The following is a 22,512-nucleotide window of genomic DNA, read 5'->3' as shown; positions in this document are numbered from 1 at the left end:
AAGCAGCCCAGGTTGGAGAGGTCCTGAAAGGTCATCTAGTCCAACCTTTTGTGAGAAAGGGGAGCCTAGATGAGGTGTAGGCCATGCCAGTGAAGGCAGGTCAACACGAATTGCAGATGGCCAAAGAGCTGCTGTTGACAGGCATAGGAGGGAGTTCTAGGCTGGAGTTCCTGAACATGGAAATGCTCTCAGAGGAAGCAGTCACAAGATCCTTTTTCCCCTTTATATAAAATGAAAATATAAAACCCAACACTTCTGTATTTTGGTTTTAGCCATCATTCTAAGTAGCAATTGATGATGCAGTCTGCAGATTTTATTCTCAAGAGACTCCACATTGCTTCCCAGTTGCTTTTCTTTGGTTTCTCTTTCTGTGGTGATACAGCCAGGATTGGGTAATTACAGTTTCTTTCAGCACAGCATATGTTGGCTGTATTCAACAGGGCCAGTATTTCTGGGTTCCAAGACAAGGATGGTTTCTGTGGTCAAAGTGAAGTCTATGAATAGAAGTCAGTGTCTGGACATGTATTTAAAATTGGTGAGACACTGAAACGACAGACCACAGGAGTGTTTAATTCTGTCCCGTGTAAAACAGTGCAGCCCAGACTCCCTGCCCATGGGAATCTTTCCATGAACTGTGCCAGGCTTTGGTGCCACGCTGTGTGACTGCCAGTGACTTACCTACCACTTTGTTGTTGCTGCTGCTGCAACCGGTCACCTCCTGCACAGCATTTCCCGCACCGCACCTCATCCTGGCTCTCTCCGGCCCGGGAATGAGCCCGTCGGCACGGCGGTGTCAGGACACGGGCACGGCGGAGGGAGGAGGGTCCCCGCGGCTCGGCAGGGCCCGGCCGGGGGCTGCCAAGGATTGCGGAGAGCGCAGGGAGCGGGCCCCGGGCCGAGCACTGCGGGGCCACGGCCGGAAGGCAGTAACCGCCTAAACCAGTCCTAAATTGTTCGGGCTTAAAATAATTGCTGACAGCCACGGGAGATGGCCTTCCTTAGGTTTATTGCCATGTATCTGTAAAACCTGTCCTCTAGTGGTGAGTGTTCTCTGTACAACCTACCTTTCTTCCCATGCACTGAGTAATTGCTTAGGTGTGGATTCAGACTGAAGAATTCCTTACTTGGAAAAATTCGGCATCACTCACAGGAGTGGAACACAGCCTTACTGCTCAGAGTTAGCATTCAGCAGCAGTCCTGTGTTGAGCAGGCAGACTGCAAGAACAAACAAACATTTGCACTGCAGGAGAGAGAAAAGTTTTACCACCACTGTCCCAAAGTGGCAGCGTGGAGTTTTGCCCCCACTTGGCTACCCTTCCCACAGCTTCCTTCAGGTCTGGTGTTTTGTTTATGGAGCTATACATGAAGGGACAGTTGAGTCTTACAAAAAGGCAGAGCTGGCAAGTCCCATGCTCCCATCTCTGAGGAACCCTGACTCTTTAGCAGAGGTAGCCAGGCTAAAAGTTGCTTCCTTCTCCTATAGCTGCTGTTTGCAGAGATCGCTGAAATGTCTGCAGCTTTGAGCTACCAGCCCTGGTAGCTGCTTAAATCACTTTATTTCCATCTTGTAGCACATGCCTTTCTTTGCTTTACTTACTGTGCTGCTCTGCCTTGTCACCTGAACAGCCAGCCAGGCAGGTGTCAGCAGAGACTGTGACTTGCCCTTTGGTGGGAGCAGCGAGCTGGAGCTGCCCTGGAACAGGTCACCTCATCACAGCTGGTCTGTGGGGCCATTTGCTTAACTGCACCAACTGAAAAACAACTTTTTTTTTCCCCCAGCAAGATTAGATTCCAGCTACAATTCAGCACGAGGGACCTCCTCTAATGACCTCGTCTTACCTCTGTTTCCATAGACATTTCTAGCCTTCAGTCCCTACTCTCCTTCAAGCACAGAAGACACCAGGTATACAGAGGCCAGGGGACAATTTGCACAGCAGTAAGGTGTTCTTGCTGCACTTCCAAGCCTATTCTGGAAGAAAAATGCACCTTTAGAAAGCAAGCTCACCTTTTAACAGCACAAGAATTACTTAAAATGAGGTAGCTTGCAACAGTGAACACTTTTCAATAATCAGTAACAGCTGAGGTTAACTAAGGCCTCCACTACCCACAGGAACACCCTGAGGAAAGCCCCCTGTTCGGGTACCAGGGCAGAGGCGGAGCCCACTGGAAGGGGCGGGTGAGGAGGAGGCCCTGCCAGAGCCGGCCCAGCCCTGCAGTGGGTGTGCCTGCTCACAGCCCCTTCCTGCAGCTCCAGGGGGCCTGTCCCAGGCAGGACCACAGAGCTGCCCCTGGGACGCTCCAGTGTAAGAACCCTATGAGAATCCTATGAGAGGCTGAGGGAGCTGGGAGAGGCTGGGAGCTGAGAGGCTGTTCAGCTTGGAGAAGAGAAGGCTCAGGGGAGACCTCCTCACTCTACAGCCACCTGACAGGAGGTTGTAGCCAGGTGGGTGGCAGTCTCTTCTCCCAGGCAACCAGCAGTAGGACAAGAGGGCATGGTCTTAAGCTGTGCCAGGGGAGCTGTAGGATAGATATTGGAAAGAAATTTTTTACAGAGAGAGTAATCAGACATTGGAATGGGCTGCCCAGGGAGGTGGTGGATTCACCGTCCCTGGAGGTGTTTAAGGTGAGACTGGATGTGGACTCAGTGCCATGGTCTGGGAACCACAGCAGGGTTGGATCAAGGGTTGGACTTGATGGTCTCAGAGGTCTCTTCCAACCCAGTCGATTCTATGATTCTAACCCAGCTGTCAGCCAGGTCACTTCATGGATGGGCTGGGCCCTCTAAATTCATTCCAGCTTCCTCAAATGTGCTGGATGATGAACACAGAAGCCCAGCTGTACGTGTGTACTAACGCTGTTAGTACAAGTACTAATTTGGTTTTTATACTCTGCAACATCTGTAGAGATTTAACACACGTTTAGTGTCAAAACACCTTGGTTTTTATTTTCCTATCCTTTTTGAATCAGGTTAAGCTGTAAACAATTTCTGTTTCAATCAAATACTGCCAGCTAGAATTACTTCCATTCATGCATCACTGAAAACAAAAAGGGTATTTTTCCTTAAGTATAGGTTTTTCTTTTTTTAAACCATGTCACTTTATACAGAAACCAATAGCTAGATTCAATGCACCCTGATTAGTTATGTAAACAGATAACCCCCCCAAAAAAAACCTCGTCAACAGAACTAATAAGTTGGTTCCTTCATAGAATGGAAATTAAAATCTCTCCTGACTTGAGGTTAACATGGTCAGGAGTACTGAGTGTGGCACATAAATCCATCTAGGAGGTGTATAAATTGCACTGTATCTGAATTAACAAAGTTATGCATAATGAAATGCACAGTTTAAATTCATGCTAGAAAGCATTTTTCAACATGAAGTGGCAGCCGACTGGCAACCATAACAGTTAGGTTCTGCACCATCATTTATGGCATTATAGATAACTATTACATATAGCATACTTAAAAACCCTGAAGGATTGTGTTACTTGAAACATTCTCCAGGCAGTCGTTTGGTTTGAAACGTTGGGAAAAAGACTAAAGAGCTCACCACCTTATACCAACTATGGTACCTTTAACTCTCATGAAGTAGATCAGATATGATGTGTATTTCACAGTAACAGAGTTGCTTAATGCCTTTTCTCCAACAGTAGGATTGTGGTAGATGTTTCTGCCCTCAGATCACCACTGTCCTGGTGGCTTTCCCTTTTCTTAAGTATGGGTAACTATACTGAGCACTTTTCCTGGGTTTTAACTATTCATCAGTCCTTTCAGTATATCTTCGGAGAGTTCCAGCAGTGGGAGTTCAGGGGATGGGATGTCCAGGGGGGGAAGGTTGGGTATTGGAATGTCCTTTGCCTTCCCAGCAGTTGTTGCGAACTTCTGCCAAGTTGCAGCTGAAGAAGTACTTTCTGAGTGTTGCTGCAGACCCCACAACTCTGACTTCTCTACAAAATCAGCATCTACATCCAGCTCCTTGTCTACTGGAGATTTTTGGAGTCTAGCTCTTTCTGCTTTTAGCTGCTTATTCTCTCTCCTTAATCTCTCATTTTCAGCTACAAGAAATTCTATGTGCCGTTTCAAATCTGCAATTTTGGTTGCCTGCTCTTCTATTATTGTTTTGTCATCTTTTGGAGCTTTACTCCCAATACATGCTTCCACCGGCTCCTTTTTTTTCTGAAGCAGAAATAACAGTGTATCCGGGTCCCTGTCAAAGACACCCTGAATATCCTGCGAATGTTTTTCTGTGGAAGGGCTGTATTTCTGAGTAACAGGAACCAGTATGTTTTGATCATCAGAGTCTTCAGCAGATGGCTTATAAGAAGTCTGAAGGTGTGTGGCTGTTTCCTTGTCAGCATTCTGCTGGGCCTTCAGCTTTTCCTCCCTCTTTGCCCTTTTCCACCTCTCCTGGATGAGCAGTAACTGTTTCATGTGACTATCCCTTTGTAATTCCAGTGACAGCTGAGCCTGGGTAAGAACAAGATTAAACAATTTAGTGGGTGATCCCTGATCCCACCTGAATATTCATGCAGGTAAAGTTACATGTGTGTAAATATTTACATGAACAGTATCACAGCACGGCTGAGGGGGGGAGAGCAAGAACTGCCCTCTGCTTGTACAATGCAACAGATTCAGATACGTCACCCAAATTCAGCAAAAAACCTGGTCTTTTTGTTTGTAAGTCACTGACCAGGCTATAACCCCTCTGAGCAGGGGCACCAGGAGTTTAACTGACCTGTGAACAGCACCAGGAAGGAAGGGATTCTCCTGGCATGCACAGCCACGTTTTGGCTAAACCATGCAAACTTTTTGTATGCTTCTGTGATGGTATCTGTGTAGACATATCAGTAACACCCAAAACTAAGCAGCAAATTGCTCCAAGGCCAGATACAGTCCCAAATGATTCAGCCATATTTAATGAAGGGGGTGGCATGGTGGACAATAACTCACAGGAACCACCTGGGTGAGAGACCATTTTCCAAAAGAATGACCCTTTGGATCAGAGGCCTGATCTCCAAGGGTTATTTGCTTTCATAATATTGGCTAAATTCAAACCCTACTGCTGTAACAGTGCTGAGCAGACTGTATGCTACATTCACAGGCAGATCTGTGTGATGATTAAGGAACGGTGTCGGGGCTGTTGTTCTGGAGATCCCCCAGTCAGGATGAATAAACCCAAAATTACAGACTGTAGATGAGACGCTCGGCTTTGTGTCTCAGCAAAGTGCCTCACAGCAAAAGCTAAACATGAAACTAGTTTTATCACCTCCCTGAAGATGCCTGGCAGACTAGAAAGCTGGAGACCCCTTGGATGGCTTAGCATTTCTCTTGTCCCTGCTCCACATAAACTTGGAAAAACTCTCTAGGAAGACCGGTGTTACCACACTTGTGACACTCCCGGTGCAGTTGCCAAGGGCTCAGAAAACTTTGGAGAGGGTAACGCCCAAGGGGGGTGTGATCAGCGAGGGCACAGTGGGACACACAGGAGCTGTGGCTGGTTCTGGCAGTTGCTGCACTCAGGTCTCACCTGCTCCGACCGGGTCAGCTTCATGGCGTCCGTGAGGTACGCTGTGGAGAGAGAATGGGTCAGTGTCAGCACGGCCTGCACAACCTCAGCATTCCCATAAAACCTAAGGAAAGGCTCCAGGCCTTCTGTGTGCTGAACCCCCACATAAAGGCAGCAGTCTAGAGGCAAAGCATTTACAGAGTTACGGTGGTTGGAAACACCTGCTGGTTTTCAAAAGTCAGGAAAAATTGCTGTAAGGTCTTGCAACGCACACTACACCCCTTTCATGGTATCCTGTTGGCTTGGGTTGCTCAAATTTGTTTTACAGAGAAGGACAACAGCCATTTCCAGAAGGTCCCAGAAGAACAGCTTTCCCATGAAAGGAAGGAGCACAGCTAAGGACCAGACCTTTAGCATACAAGCACTTTATGACAAAATGTGATAAGTAAAATCCTCTTGCCCATGGCACACCAGTATTACGAAGTCATGCTTTTAAATTATATTCATAATGAAAAATTATGGTCCTTAGTTCCTCACTTTTTTTCCCAAGTTCTCCTCCAAACCAGAAAATGTGCTGGCTTAAGAGTCAGAGAAGCACTTTAAGCATATCTTGCTAGTGCTGAAAATGACAAGATGTAAGAAATTTTTAACCAAATTTGGAATGATGCAAGATAATGGCATAGAATCATCAGACAAAGAAATGCAAGAAACATTCAGTGCCTTTCTGGGTTTTGTCTTGGTATATGAACGGAAAGAAAACCAAAAGTCTGCATATTAGAATGTGTTATCCCTGATCACTCTGAGTATTCATAAAAACCAAAGAAACTATCAGTTTCTCACTTTAACTTCTAGTATTTATGAATGGAAAGTGAGAAGGCCTGGTATCTAGGTTATGATGTTCAGAGTAGCCACTTACTTTGTCTCCTCAAAGCCCTGTCACTGAAAATGTCCTACTTGTTGCACCAATTAAGAGCTCCTCTTTCTTCTTCTGCCAAGTAGCTGCTGCACTGTCAGAGAGCTGAGGGACTCCAACACAGATAATTAGGCAGGACTATTTAAATGGACAGGCAAATGCACAAGGTCTCACACAGGACAGAGTGTCAATCTGCTGTTGTGCTCGAGCTCTGGGGAAGCTGAGCTCATCACCTGTTTTCAGCTGCTTAATTCAGACATCAGGAAAGGGAAGTTAGCTTTTGTAAGCAAACATTTGTCTAAGTATTTCCTTTATTAGCAGGGGAAGCAGTTGACCTCAGCTTTGAAAGCAGTGAAGAAAATACAAAGTGAAACTGGCTTACAGCAGGTACCCAGCTTTAGTCTGTGCATGACACAAGGTCTTGGCTTCATCTTCAGTCAAGAACTGCATTTGCAGTGATAACCATCCCCAATCAAAACAACTATGGAAATGTCTGACTTGAGCTGCTCATATGAGAAAAAAAAGCTTCCAAAAGGGCTCTTGATCTGGACTGAAAAACAAACTCACATTTTAAAAATAAAAATTTTGCACGTAACTAGATATTCTACTTACATAGAATCATAGAATCACAGAATATTCTGAGTTGGAAGGGACCCATCAGGATCATTTGGTCCAACTCCTGGCCCTAGGCAGGACACCCAAGGAGTCACACCACATACCTGAGAGTGTTGTCCAAATGCTTCTTGAGCTCAGACAGGCTTGGTGCACAGAGCATGCAAATCTAGGAACTGATTTTAACAGCTGGAATGTGAGAAATAACCTACTCACCAGCAGCTTTCTTGTGACAAGAAATTGCTTCTTCATATTTCCCTGCTGCCAACAAGCGATCTGCTTTTCTGCTCTGCTGGTGAGCCTTCAAAAAAAAAAACCATCGCATCACTGAGGGTTCATGGACAAAGCTGTACCTGTGGTAAAAGTAATCATTACATCTAAGAAACCTGTACTGATTCCAATTCTCATGCTTTTAGGCTCAGATCTCCCACTCCCATCCACGCTTTATAACCGGACTTCTTTAATACTACCTTACAAGAGTCTGTACTGAAGAACTGAAGGCTGTTAATGCAGCAAAGGTGGTGTGTACACAACAAAATCCTTTTGAAGCTGTTCTTCAGAAAGGACATGTTCTCTTTTATAGGCAGGCACTTACCACAGATGTGTAAAAAGACCATTAGGGATAAGAAGTTATGAGAAGTTGTGTGTTTTTAGGACCAGTTGACCTGGCAGAATGCAAAATATTTGAATTGTGTTACATCTCACAGATGGTCTGATATTTTCTGCTGTCCCATGCCCTAGAGGCTTTGCCTCTTGTGTGAATAAACTACAAAAGATCTTTGCCTTTTTTTTTTTGTCTGCAGCTTACACCAGTTAATGGCAGCAGCACAGCCATAGTTAAAGATATCAAAGTCACGTTGTTGCTGTACAACAGTTAAGTCTATACTAGTATTTGTAAACCACTAATGTAAACCACCATCACAGACTAAGGATGTTGCTGGAAGCAAGCAATTGTATTTGCATATGCTCAGTGAGAAACACTACTGTATAACCAGTACTGCAACATTCATGAAAGTAAATCTTTTTGTCATTACTACAAGACATGAATGTTATGGTCCCTCCTCCCAGACAAGCTGTGTAATGTGAAAGGCTAGAAGAACTAACTGGTGAGACTCTCAGTTACACAGTTCAGGGCTGCTGTGCTGCACGTTGAGTTTGAAGTAAGCACACATCAGGTACTGATACTTACATGACACTTATATTAACATCCACCTAAAACACAAGTTCCAAAACACAGGTCAGGTTCTTTGTCCTCCAAGTGGACTTATCCCCTGCACTGTTACAGTAAGTTCAATTTTCTACCACAATCTTGGCAGCTCTTACACCCCAGAAGAGAATGATTTGTATAGAAAACACTCGTTTGGGCGACAGCTGTTCTTAAGCAATCCCTAGCAGTTATATCACTGCATGTAGACATTTGGCTTTTCTAAAACTGATTTCATATGCTAATATGCTATGTTTTTAAAAAACCAAAATACAATTCCTCGATTCTTCACAACAAACATTTTTTGTTATATTCTTCTTCCTCACCTTCATTGAATCCTCAGAGCATTGTCAGCATTTCCTATTTCTTCTGCCTGAAGAGGTTAAATAATCTCAAAAGTGGAAGTGTTTTTCTATTGGAAAATCATCTATTTTATGGTCTTTTTCTATGGACTCCTACAAATGATATATGCCAGAAAGATAAACTAATTTCCCATGGGAATGAACAAACAGGATCAGCACAGATAGAGCCATCTCGGTTATTCCTGGCAGCTCATCCCGTTACAAATTAGCTGTGTCATGGACAAAAAAACCACCTGAGCTAGCTCTTTGCAAAACAATTTTTCAATAAATTAGTATTGATACAGCTGCTTCTGGAAACTGCATGGGCAGGTCTGAAAAAACAGGGTAAGAGGAAACAGGATAGCCAGAGACAGAAGAGCTAAGGAAGCACTTCAACAGACAGGGGAACTGGTTTCATTTATTAGTTTCTACATATAAGAATTTGAGTCTAACTGTTTTCAAGGGTTATTCTTACATGTTTTAAACTAGTGGAGTATGATCTTACACAAATCACTTAAGCACATTTGAGGACAGTCAATTCTGTTTGACTGAGCAATTAAATTATTTCCATTCTCAATTAACTTCCAGTGAAGCTGAAGGGAGTCTGAAGAAGTCAGGCTGGACTGCGAATAAAATTAGGAAAGCAACAGTCCATAGAAATTAGCAAGAAGAAAACATGATCCTCTGTTGAGAAGGTCAAAATGCCTTTCTTGCTCTTACATCAAAATATACACATCAGGCCACCTTACTCTGATGCAACAAACTTCCCAACGAAAACAACAGAAACCACAACACAGAAAAATCAGTTTTAAGCACAGCTTTGTGTGAGAAAACCAGGTGTTCTGCAGTCAGCCATGGGCAAGGAATTCCTCATTTTCCATCTTTTCCTGCCAGCTTGACAAGGAAATATTTGCTCATTTATGCCACCCTATGAGTGTTTGTGCCCATTAGTTGATTGTGGAAGGACCAAGGAATCTCTCCCATTTTCATGATAGCTTATTTTTCAATAAGCAGTTTGGAGAAATTAGTGGTGCTGTTTCCTAGAAGCAAGTGATGAAGCTGCAGCAGAAGTATTTGGGTGCTTAATGGCCATTATGATGGATGAGCTTGTACATCTTGTCTAGTCTGCTGGCTTACTGCAAGAAATGCTCAGTTCCACTCAGCCACACAGCTTCCAACCACTGTAGCAAATCTGTTTTGAACTCAGAGGGGCCTGTATCCCATTATAAAACTGGCAATGGAAGAACTGGTCCTATATCCTTAAGAGAAAAAAATGACTCTCAAGTTTATCTCTGCACTGATGTCATGCTAAAGGAAGGTGTTTACACAACAGTTGTGGAGCTGCTGTGCTGGATCCCAGCACATTCCAGCAGGACTGCTTTGACCTTGGTCCTGCTGCTGTGGTTACAGAAACACCTGCTGCTTGGCTCTGCTGGGTTTATGGATCTGATTTCTCTTTCCTCTTCCACTTGCAGTGCTGGAAATAAATGTAGGATGGGGTGTAAGAATAATTACAATTTATTAACAAGCTATGGAATTGAAGGGTGCAAGCAGGTTGACAACTACTTCCAGATGTCCCTCCCAATCCTAATGAGCAGGAATTCCCAGTCGGCAAATGGACAGGTGTTAACAATTTGACCCTTGTAAAAGGAAGCAGGTGAGGGCAGGATGGCCAAGATAAAAAGCTTCCTCACATTGCTTCAACATACCTACTTCTTACAAGGTTTGTGTAAGCTTTATTGTGTGACATGAATCACTCTGGACCAACTGCAAAAGCAGGTAAGTTTGACATTTTTCTACAGTTTCCAAGTGGAGTTGAGATGTTGAAGGAGGATACCTGCATTTGTAAGTTTGTGCTATTCTACAGAAAGGCTCCTATTTGATTTTCCACTCAACTAGCCCAAATCATTGCCTAGGTTTCTCTAAACAACAAAAAACCCAATCAAACAATCCTCTAAAACAGCAATGCAGATTGCCCCCTCTTTACCCAGAGCTTTCTTTAAGCAGCCCGAAAATTAACATTCCTCTTGTTTTTGCAGTATAAACTACACAATGATGTGACTGCAGCCTTTCAGAAATGAAGCCATAAGGCCCACTTGCCAGATCTATTAGTGTTCTCTCAAACTGAAAAATAAAAATTCTCATTTTCTCTCTAGAAACAGTGTAGTGTTACAACTTAAAGGATTACCACAGTGTGATCCTAGAGTATGTTGGGGAAAAATAAAAGCTGCTGCTTTTTCCCATAGAATTCCAGTTGGTGGCTAGATATGACAGAAAGGAGCATAACAGGAAAAAACCTGCTCAAAGCAACAGTATTTTGAAAAGGTACATGTGCTACTATGGTACTACTGCTCATTTTCAAACAGTCTGCTACCCTCTCCTCAGAGCAGTAATTTGCAACAGTGCTTCTGTAGCTGAGACAGTCTTGTGTATGTTTTGTTTTTCTCTGTTCCGCTAATGGGACAACAGCTCTTCACTTGGATAAAGCCTTGCACAAGATGTTAAGCTTACAGCCTTCTTTGTACATCGCAAGGGACTCTCTAAAAATTATGTATTTTAATATGATTATGAAGCACAGATTTTGGTGCCTAACTTAAAAGGTGACTAATAAAGGTAGGAAAACCCAGCTGCTAAAACAATGGAGCCTGATGGAAGCTTAACTGCAAGAAGGTTGTTTGTAAGTTTTTTAAGTGAAACCACTGTTTGCTGCTACTGTCATCTACTTTATGGCATGGGCTGTGGATACCAGTTATTTTTGCCAGAAAGGATCAACACCTGTGGTCTCTCACTGCTGAAAGCAAAGAGGAAGGTTTTTTGGTTTTTCAGTTTGTTGGTTTTTTTTTTTTTGAGAGATGAGGGATCTACTTGAGGATTTGTTTTCCTAAGGACACGGGTCTGTTTTCCTAAGAGTGTTTGAAGAGTCATAAAGTGCACACTGTGTCACTTCCATGTTATCCAAGCGTGCTAAGTGTTTTCCATGTGGATGTTTACAGCAGAGGGTCACAAAGGGTGGGATGAGCTGGTGCACCGCGGTTACTCCCATGCCACACTCTGTCAGTTCTATATCTATGGAAATCTCTTTCAAACATTACTCTTACCAGGAAACAGTGAACTTAGAAAGGTTTCAATGTGTATGTCCTCATATGCATTGAAAAAACAGAATGAAGAGAGAACACAATGGGAAAGCTTGACCTGAGAGGTCCAAGAATAAACTGTGGCCATCCATTTACTTTAAAAAAAAAAAAAGTGCAATCATGATTGGGGTGACTATGGAAAATTCTTGTACTTACAGGCAGTTATACTAAAGCCAAAAACAATATAGAGTTGTATTGCAACATGCTAAATAATGGGAATATATTTGCCGCTAAGACTAAAGAAATGGTAAAATGTAGCTTTATCAACAGAAGCAAGCTCCCATTTTTAAATAGTTGTATTCTGTAGAGAAAGATGATTAAGAACCAAAAAATGGCAGAACCCATTGTGGCTGTTCAACCAAGACCACTAGTCAGATGTGAGCTCAACTGTCTGTCTTTGTAAGCCTGTACTTAGCCAGGTTGACAGAACAATGACTCAGCTATGTAAATTACAGGTTAGTGTTCCTACAGAGCAAAACAAGTATGTGAAACTCTCATGAGAATGTGTTCTCAGCACTGACAGACTCCTCACTCGCTTTGTATTGAACTGTAAAGATGTTAAAGTTCAACTGGCATGTAAGCAATGGTATTAGAATTTAAATATATGGGCAGACAAGCAACCAGTTGTTTTGCCAACCCACATTAATTCACTGAATAGCTCTAATTGACTATGCGTGTGTTCCCAGCCTATTCCAAGTTTAAGATAAAATGGTTAGTCTGAGTTTCTCACCATGCAAATGCAATTAAGAGATCTGGAATGAAACCAACTCACATCCACACTGCTCAGGTTAGGTGGAGCCTTCCAAACCCCATACAGGCATGTATCACCTGCACCTTCCTTAGGGTGTGGTATCCTTTTACCTACTGCATAGTCAAATCAATCTCATTCGCTTCCTTTTCATCCACTTAGTAGGATAAAAGCACTGAATGCTTCAACTTGCTTGTCAGAGCCATTTTTACAGAATCAATTAGGTTGGAAAAGAACTCGGAGATCATTGAGTCCAACCTACCACCATGTACACCAGACCATGGCACTAAGTGCCATGTCCAGTCTTTCCTTAAACGCCTCCAGGGACAGTGACTCCACCACCTCCCTGGGCATTTTGCACGCCTGCAGTTCTCAGCTGCTTTGGTGGTGTTTTTCTTGTCCCCATATACAGTGTCACAGCAAGTCTTGCTAAGTGAGAACTGTTCTGCTGCCCTGATAATAAACAAGACCAACCTGGGCTTCGATGTGCAGCCTTAAACCACATGGCTCAAGCTGTTACAGCAACTGAGCTACTCCTCAGTAGGGAACAACAGAGCCATCACAACAAATTGTCCAGTAAACAATCTATTCCAGGAGGAACAAGTTGAAAACAAGTGGGGCAGAGAGGATTCACCTGGGACCTCAGTCTGCTGCCTCACCAGGCCTCCATGAGGTGGCTTCATTTGGGTGTTCAAACTGCTGGTCATGGTGACTCAGAGCTGAACTGTGTGGCCTGATGACAGGCATGTAATGCCAGTGTGATGCAGCAGAAAGGCACTGCTGGTAGGTACCCAAACAGCACAGGTACAGTGAGAAAGTAATGCTTCTGTCAAGCACCCATAGCTTAGCTAATTATGTTCTTGACTGAGAGCAGCTGCAAGTTGTTTTCTGTGTCACATGGAACAGTTCTGTGTTGTGCCTTTAATAGGAATTATATACCTGAACACAGCCTTGAGGTGGCTGTTACTGATCTGGCTGTTCAGCTGAGCATCTGATGCACCACCTCAGCACCTCCAGTCACTTCTCTCCAATATGGGGCTGCCTCTGTGGGTTCATACCTTGTGGCTCACCCACCACTGTGGTAAAAACAGACTTTGTGTGAGGCATATCTATAGAGTGATACTTTCCCCCCTTTTATTACCTACAAGCTTGTCCTCTCTAATTTGAGTTCAGAATTGAGTGCATCTGCCCTTTTTTTGGTTCTATTTTAGACTGGAAGATCAAGTATAGCAAGTTAAGCTTTATTAAAAAAAATCAAAGAAAACAAGTGGAGTTGAGTGGATGTTTCTGCAGATTAACGTAATATGCCTGGTTTTCAAATCAAAATAACAGAGCTGCAGGCTGGCATTGAGTCTCAAACACATTAGCCCATGTGGTTTAAATCCTATGGCCTCTAGTGAACTTTCATAGATGCTTTCTATTTTCCCCTCCTACACCTCCATATTGCATATTTATTCTGCTTGTTATTTTGCCTTTGTGTGGATGTAGTACTCACCTCACTTTTAAATCACTTCCTAAAGTAAACCACTGACTAGCTCGCACTGGAGTGGTTGCTACCAATGCATTAATATTAAAATCTTTCATTATATGAGATTTTTGAAATACATATTTTGTTATTCTCACTCCAGCCACTGGTTTGTGTTTTCTGTTTTCCCCAAAACAGCAGCTCCTCAAGCTGGGTCCCTTATGCTTCAAGAAATTTAGAGCTGACAGATACTCACCAGATTTTGGATTATATTTTATTATAAGCCATAGAAACATTACTACTTTGTAGGAAGAATACAAAGTAGAGGTGGTATGGTTCGTTAGCTATAGGACAATACTGAGGTGTTTAAAGTAGAATCTGCAGAGTTCTGAGGTCCTGGACTGTTTAAGGAACAAGTTTTCTTTTTCGTCTCTTCTTGAGGTTTGATATTATTTGCCTCATTTTTACTGTGTTCCTTCCAAGCTTCTGACGGTCAGCAGTGTGTGGTTGTGCTTCTTAACTTGTAACTTTTGCTCCTATACCTAAGGTTAAAATTCCTGCTGGATGTGAGATCAGAATTCTTTGCCTAAATCAGATGGCAGTAGGAATTACCCCTACAGTAAATATCACCAAGAAGCTCTTAAGATGCTCTGCAACAACTTGCAGTGTTCATGAGAGACTTATCTTTGTGCTTTCGCAGTAAAAGTTTTAATCTGTAGAAGAATGTTGATATGCCTTAAGTTTTTGACACTGGGGTATGTGTGAAATAAGTAATCAGCTGGGCTAGAAACCTGTTACACGGTTGTTTGCAGGCAGAAACTGCACTTCATACTGGTTTTAAGTTCCACAGCATAACCTAAATGTTTTATTTGTAGGGTTTAAGAACTGGCTTCCTTACTACTAAAAGCAAAAGGATGAGGGCTTTAACCCTTTCTTTCAAGATGAGATCACTGCTTAGAGACATGGTTCAGTGGTCCATTAGCAGTGCTGGATTAATGGCTGGACTTGGATCCTAGAGTTCTTCTCCAATCTTAATGATTCTACGAAAATGCTTTCCAATGGCTCTGTCAACTCAGACAATGGCAACAGATCTTGGAAAAGTTATTTCAGTTATTCCTAAAGGAAGAATCACTGGGTACAACAAATACCTTGAGGACAGCTCAGTGGAAAAATCAAATCAGCAGTTAGTACTGTAGCACAAGTCCTATAAAGGTTAAAAGAAGGAAAGTTGGGGTTAGACTCAGCATGATCATTTGCTAAGCATGCAACAATGGTACAGAAGGAACACAAAAAGTTAGTAACTCTAAAATAGAAAAAAAGTCTGAAGAACTAAATTCGTATGTAAATGAGCTAAATAAGGTCAAATTCTGAAAAGATGGATCCATTTCTCATTGAACTTATTAGACCTGAAGGTCAGTAATTAAACCTCCACTGAACAAAAAACATTGTAGTGTTATATACATATATACGCGCGCATCTGTCTGGGGGCGCGCGCGTCTGTGCGCGCGCCTCTGGCCGCGCGCGCGTGTGTATCTGTGTGTATGTGTGTATGTATAAATTCAACATATCTGGAAAGCAAATCTGTGTTGTCTAGTGCCATCTACAGAACTAAATCAGTGAATTGGGGAAACCAAAATATAGCAAACATAAGAAAGAAATAGTTTAAGGCATTAAGCCCAGTTCCATGAAGATAAAACATTATTTTGAGGGAAATCTGTCAGACAGTAGAAAAAGAACATAATTGAAACCAGTGGAACACAACAAGCTACGGCATGCCACCTGTAAGGGATTTTTTTTTTTTTTTTTTTTAAGTCAGAGCAGCTGCCTAGAAAATCAGGACAGTATCCATGCTTTCCAAAAAGACTAGATGCTCCAATCCACAACTAATGAACAAGGTTCACAGGACAAAGCAACATCCAAATACTGTAGTAAATTATGATGAAATGCCTTAACTGAAGAAAAATCAATTTTGTGAAAAAGCCATGATAGACTGAAATGGAGATGTCTTGTACTCAAGTCATCAACAGCAGTTAAGTCTAATGATTACTGTATCCAAAACCACTTTGTAGTTTAGGTGTTGGGTGATTTGGTGGGTTTGGGTTGGGTTGGTTTTTCTTGTTGTTGTTGGTTTTTTGGTAGCTTTATTTTCCCCTTTGTCATCTTTGAAAAAAGTTGTGCTTTTCCAATCGACAGGAACTAGACTTAGGTAAGAGAAGATATTTATAGGAGAAGCAAGTGAAATAGATCACACTGGATATTATAAACATCTTAAACGGATGTTCTTTTACTGGAGGTTGGCTCCTTCCCTGAATATTGTGCAGCATTTTCAAAAAAAAGTTTTTTTATTTCAGGCCACTCTAAGGCAGTAGGAGCATATTTGCAGGCAATTTCATCATTTTGTACAAAAGTATGTAAAGTACCTTTTTTATGTATTATCTCTTCATGCAGAAGTGTCTTGACCTTGTTGTCAGCCTGGTGCTACCCAGGTGTGGTACCTGCACACTCCTGTTGTGGTCACAAGATCATCAGCCAGGCTTTAGTCACAGTCTTGTCACTCCTACAGTCCTTTTAAGTGGTCTCTTACTGAAACACTACTGACTAGTGACATCTGCTCTGCCAAAAAGCTGCTGCTTACAGACATTTACCAGTGAATATACAATTGTTGTTTTGTCCTTAGAGTTTTATGCATTAGGTCTACTTTTTAAAAAGTTTTTACAGTGTCTATGAACTTAGCTACAGTTTATCCCTCCTGCATTACTGTGCTGCCTGTTTTCCTGACTTTAAGCCCATCATATCAACAGGTTACAAGAGCTTTTCTACTTTCTGCTGTTCCTTATTTCAATTAGTGTTTCATCATAGAGAGTGAAAAGTCTGAGACAGTGTGATGCTGACATACCCAGAGAGGTTCTGCACCATTGGTTTGGATCTAAACTCACCATCTTCCTAATTCCATGGGTGGTCAGCAGTGACAGTTCTAAAAGCCTTCCTGAATCAGAGAGGGTGATCCAGGAATACCTGACTGGCTCTGCATGGAGCAGGCAAGGGTTTGCCAGGGTTGACACTCTGCTGGAGCGAATAAGCTTTGATTAAAAACTGAACTGACACAAGTCTCTGAGGTTCACATGGCAATGTCTGAACAATTTCTGGATCAAACTCATTCCTGGAAGCACCACTGATGTATTCCTGGTGTGCTGCCCCTGGCTCACTGGACTGCTGGACCAAAGCTTGTTTTCTAAGGGAACACTGTGCATCACCACATCTGAGGCACAGTCAAGACAGCTTTGATAAAACCCATAAGGCAGCAGGGAATTAACTCTTCTAGATTGTGTCTATGGGACAGAGACCTGCCAATTTAGGCTGTTTAACATCTGACTAGCTTTTGTGAAGCTGCATTTTTCAGACCATCTGTGTTCAGCTCCAGTTCCTTAGCGACTTAGTCTAAGCGGGGGGGGGGCGGAGCGGGGCGCGTCTGGTTTTAACGCATTTCGCCTTCTGAAGTTAGAAGAAACACCGGGCCCTGATAAACTCTCTAAACTGCCATGGATATGGCCTGTGCTATCTAAACGCTTCCTCTAGGCGCTTCCTTCCCGAACTTATCTCCCAGAACTTCCCCTATCCCTCGCGTTTACAGAGGGCTCACCCGGCAATGTAAACATGTCGCAACTCGCTCCCTGTGCGGTTCTCCCTCCGGGGCCCGGAGCAGCGCTGTCCCGCCGCAGCGGGGTGAGCCCCCCACCCCCGGCGCGGCACTGGGCCCCGCTCCCGCCCGGGCACGGCCTCACAGGGCCCTGAACGGGTGTTTGGGGGCGACAGGTGGGCGACCAGAGTCCCGCTGTCCGCTCAGGGCGCGCCTCCTCGCCCGGTTACGCGGAGCGGTGTCTCGCTCTCTCCGCTACCCGGCTCCGCCCCCCCCGGCCCTGCGCTCACCAGGTTGAGGGGCCCCTCCATCACTTCCATGGGCGGCGGGGGCTGCGGGCACATTGGCGGGGGGTGCTGGGTGCTGCCCCGGCCCGGCCCCGGCGCGGCCCGGCCCCGGCGCGGCTGCCTTGTAAACACGGGCGGCCGCTTCCGCCCACGAGAGCCGCGCCGCACCTCGCGAGACTTGCGGCGCCGCGTCGCCGGGGCAACGGGCGCCGCGCGCCGAGGGGAGAGGTGGAGAAAGGGCAGTCGTCTTCTTCCCTGCTTCTCGGAAAAGTTAGCCCCCAAAAAGGAGGGGACAAAAAAGAAAAAAAAAGAAAAGAGTTAATTTGGAAATCTTAGAATATCCTGAGTTGGAACGGACCCTCGAGGATCCCCCTCCTGACCCTCCGCAAGACACCCCAAGAGTCACACCCTGTGTCTGAGAGCGTGTTCCAAACGCTTCTTGAGCTCTGTCAGACCACTGCCCTGAGGAGCCTGTTCCAGTGCCCAACCACCCTTGGGGTGAAGAACCTTTTCCTAATATCCAACCTAAACATCTCCCGACTTAGCTTCGTGCCGTTTCCTCGGGTCCTGTCTCTGGTAACCAGAGTGAAGAGCTCAGTGCCGGCCGCTCCACTTCCCCTTGAGAGGATGTTGAAGACTGCAGTGAGATTTTCCCTCAGACTCCTCCAGGCTGAACACGCCAAGTGACCACCCCGCCTAGGATTAGGTGACATTGCTCTCAAGGAGTAAGAAATAGTTATGTGCAAGTTACGTCATATTCTGTACAGTGTTAAGTTGGTATTCCCAGATCTTTAATAAATATCAGGTGGATGTGATTCAAAATAGTGGATGTAAGCCAACATCATGCTGAAACTGGCATGTAAAGTTGGTATGTAGTTGTACCTGAGCACCAGAACCTACCTGATGTACTTGTCAAGGACTGTCAGTCTGCGACCTCTAGAGCTCTGCAGCCAGAGTCACTGCCACACAGGAGGCTTAAAACTGGCATGAAGACCACCACTTTAATTGAAATGCTTTAACGAGAGTACTGTCTTCCTCAGATCTCACCTATATTCTTGGTATTTTCCTCTTAGTTCAAGTTCCTGTGATAGCTCTTTCTTCCAGAGGATGCTTGTAGTTGGGAATATAGCAAAATGTGAGGTAATAAAAAAGGCTTTGTAACTAAAGCTTTCTATCCCATGGGAGATCAACAAACACTTTAAAAGCTCTAGATAGAGGCTTAAGGGACAGACGCCGAGGGTCACGCTGAGGGGAGAGTAGGGTTTCTGTGGGGAAAAGTCCCCCCACCACAGTCACAAAGCAGTAAAAGTGCCAGGGCTCCTCGTGGCTCTTCATTGCAGGAATTGCAGTATATGGAAACAGGTGACAATGGCAGTGATGCCAAAATTGCCATGTATATGCTAACAGCACAGTAGTGTTAATTATCCCAGGTAACAAGCAAAAGGAGAAGACAAAACATCCTCGAGTTGCACAAGGGAAGGTTTAGACTAGACGTTAGGAAAAATTTCTTCACCAAAAGGGCTGTCAAGCATTGGAACAGGCTGCCCAGGGCAGTGATGGAATAACAGTCCTTGGAAGTACTCAAAGAACATGTAGATGTGGTGCTTAGGGACGTGGTTTAGTGATGGACCTGGCAGTGTTAGGTTAATGGTTGGACTCAATGATCTTTTCCGCCCATAATGATTCTGTGATTAATTATTCAAAATGTCTTGAGAGAGACCAGCAAAGCAAATGAGCTGTTAGACAGTGAACTTAGTGAATGTCGTGGTCACTCCCATCCACACAACTTTGTGTTTTGTGAAGACTAGAGAAGAAAAATGCAGTAAAGGGACTGTGTGTACATTTCTCAGGAAAGGATGGCACGAGTTCACAGGAGCATGGTAATAATAGGCTGAAAGGGGAAAGAGGGCAGGAAAAAAAAGGAGGAGAGAAAAGGATAGAAGGCATGGCTGAAGATGAGACACCCAGAAAACAAGAAGTAAAAAAGCTAATTAGCAGCACATAAAGAAAGTCCCTATTTCCCTTTGTGCCCTTTGTAGCTGCGATCCTCAGATGTGAGTGGCATCTGTGGGTCTCTGGGGGAGCCCCGACGGCCTGATATGCCATAGCTCTCAGCTATCCCTGGGCTGTAGGGACTAGCTCTGCAACACAGGAGTGCTGGGGGGAGTTTTCCTTCTAACATGTGGTTAGACAAGATAGTCTCTTCTGGTGAGGAGCTTCCCAAAGATACCTCGCTAGTTCCTGTTTGCATTTGCAAGAATTTATCTATCACTTGGTTTAATTATACATCACCAAGCCAGATCCCATGTAGTCCAGAGGGGTTTTGATCCTGGGCCCTCTGAGATGTTGTCCTGTGTCGATTTTTGAAGGGATAGATCAGCATGGGTGAAGGAGAAAGGATACTTGACACGTTACTGTCAGTACTTACACTCAGACTGAGATAAATGGAATTGTTCTATTGTGCCCAACCATTGTGTTTTCCTTCCTTTTAGCTCACAGACACACATTCATGAAGTAACATTTATCTGTAAGAGTATAGCCCCCCTCTTGACCATCCCACTCGGTCACTGTTCCTCTTCACAATGACAAGCCCTTCTCTAACCCTTAGCCTTGTGCTGCCTGGCCTTTTCCTCTCTCTTGCCAGTAGTGCCATGATAGGAAAAATCTGCCAGAGGTCTTTACATCGAGCACAAAACTTGGTTGCTTGGTTGTTAATGAAGTTATACTGAATTAATGTATCACAATTTACTTATTCTCTTGCATCTGTACGTCAGATCTTACACACTTAGCTGGCTGATTATCCTTTTCCATACTGCATTAATCCAGAGGCAAATGTTGATGATCTTGCTAAATATTATGTAGGATGAGATTTTAGATACACTGGCTGTTAAATTGCATACTGCCAAGCTGTTATTTCTAGCCATTTTATGAACTTTTTCATCATCAGTGGTGAAACTGCAGATTTTCATTTGTTTGTTTAAACTGTATTCCTGATCAGTTTGTGTATAATTTTTAATTTTGCATAAAATGTTTGCCTTGTGATGAGTAGCTGCATAGCTGGTTTTTGCTGTGTGCTTATCAGTTATCCATAAGTCATACCAATTTGCTAAAATAGATCATTAGGTCAAACACTTTCTTAGAAATCAAACAAACTAATTCTGAGAAACGTTTTCCATTACTCCTGCTGCTGGCTCAGGAAAGACAATTTAATTTATTGGGTTTTAAGAGACAACCAATGTTTATTTCAAGACATATTACCTTTAGTGGAAAAAGGAGGAAGATGCTGGGCCAGTTTACCACTTGTGGAGTGGGAGCTAAAGGACTGAGGAATCTTGTTTTGACAGAATGAAGGTTTCAGGAGCTGTGTTATTGAGTCAAGCCAGTGTGTCACAGTATGCCTGTTGTTCATGTAACCAGCAGTGGTCATTGCTGTTCCTCCAGCAAGGCTAGCAGCGACGGTAATTCCCTCTGGGGACCTGGCCATGCCTCTTCTCATCCAGATACTGTTAGCAAATGCTTAAATGGAGCATTTTCCTTGACTAGTGTGCCAATGTTTTGTTTCCTATATCTAAATCTGACAAAAAACTGAAGGCAAATAGAAAGAAACCTGAGAAGATTACTTTTTAAGATCTCATGTTTTATAAACTGCTGGTGATACACAGGATTTCCTTCAGAGCCCTCAGTGTTGCTGTTTGCAATGCAGTATTCAACTTACTTAGTTTCTAGTGTGATATCCCCCCCACACACACTAGATACGTGATACTTTTTGGCTTTGGCAAGATGAAAATATCATTGAGCCTTGAGTCCTGGTCCTTCAAGAGGCATCATGTTGCCATGTCCTGAGGTGGCTGCAGAAAGCAAGTAAAACCTGTAACTTTACCTGTGTAAAATTAGCTTTAATGTGATAAAGTGATGTTATTGCTAGTTCAAAAAATCTCAGTTTGTATGGAAGTTCTTCTTTACTTGGAGAATAGTCCTGGGACACTTTGTGGATTTTTGTCCAAACTACCAAGATCCAGGAGTGCTGGATGTCACGTATTTGTTCCAGATGGTGTACCAGCCTCCACTGCACTGGACTGAAAATGGCTACTGTTTCCTGCCAGTGTCTACAGAGTTATCTAAGAGATAAAAAGTTGCCCTCTAGAGAAAACAGAACCATAGTAAATATTCTACTCCATTATCTGCAAACTCATCAATGAGCACAGAATGATTATTTCTTTTCATTACCACCCTTTGTGTGTTTTGCATGTTTTGCTCCTCCCGAGGGACTGCATGGGAATAGCATGTTGACTGTATAAGTATAGATTAAATGTTTGTCTAAAAGAAGAACTATTAAAATGTAATTCTGGGCAGGATGTGCCTGTCAGCAGGAAGCTTCCTAAAATACCCTGCGTTTTAAGGGTGGAATTTTAGAGTAGGAGGGAAGTGTAGAATTGCTATTTACCTGTCTGATGCTGCTTTTGACACACATGATGAGCCAGCTTCATTTGACTGTCACCTCCTTAGGAGGCAGAATTCCTCGGCCCACACTTTGCTTAGCATTGACTACTTCTTTATTTACTCTTTGTGCCTTTGCATTTTATCTGGACTGTGCATTTTCAGTGAAGCTCCAGTTAAAGACAGGCTTCTCAGTCATGGCATTGTAGGAGGCCCCACAGAGCCTCCCA

At 43.6% G+C, this 22,512-nt stretch overlaps 1 protein-coding gene and 1 long non-coding RNA gene across 6 annotated transcripts in view; one reads left to right on the top strand and one right to left on the bottom strand.

Annotated features, from left to right (window-relative positions):
• Positions 1–2,917: 2,917 nt before the first annotated feature.
• On the bottom strand, positions 2,918–17,942 carry NRBF2 (nuclear receptor binding factor 2). 3 transcript variants are annotated; one of them, XM_032695479.1, is made up of 4 exons: positions 17,849–17,942; positions 7,246–7,330; positions 5,526–5,566; positions 2,918–4,465 (listed from the first exon to the last, which is right to left on the bottom strand). In XM_032695479.1, the coding sequence occupies exons 1-4, from the start codon at positions 17,900–17,902 to the stop codon at positions 3,749–3,751; spliced, it is 897 nt and encodes a 298-aa protein (XP_032551370.1). In that variant the 5' UTR covers positions 17,903–17,942; the 3' UTR covers positions 2,918–3,748. The 3 variants fall into 3 exon arrangements, with proteins under 3 accessions (XP_032551370.1, XP_032551373.1, XP_032551371.1); XM_032695482.1 differs by lacking the exon at positions 17,849–17,942 and adding an exon at positions 16,858–16,982; XM_032695480.1 differs by lacking the exon at positions 17,849–17,942 and adding an exon at positions 8,560–8,580.
• Positions 17,943–18,115: 173 nt separating this feature from the next.
• LOC116789973 overlaps positions 18,116–22,512 on the top strand; it is a 69,155-nt gene continuing 64,758 nt past the window's right edge. For all 3 annotated transcript variants that reach the window (XR_004358211.1, XR_004358210.1, XR_004358209.1), the window contains exon 1: positions 18,116–18,985. This is a non-coding gene — a long non-coding RNA (uncharacterized LOC116789973). The remainder of the gene's footprint in view (positions 18,986–22,512) is intronic.

The sequence above is a fragment of the Chiroxiphia lanceolata genome, chromosome 8 (genome assembly GCF_009829145.1).
Source record: "Chiroxiphia lanceolata isolate bChiLan1 chromosome 8, bChiLan1.pri, whole genome shotgun sequence".
Lineage (NCBI taxonomy): Eukaryota > Metazoa > Chordata > Aves > Passeriformes > Pipridae > Chiroxiphia > Chiroxiphia lanceolata.
The sequence above is the reverse complement of the archived record's forward strand: the minus strand, read 5'-3'. Positions and strand labels throughout refer to the sequence as shown.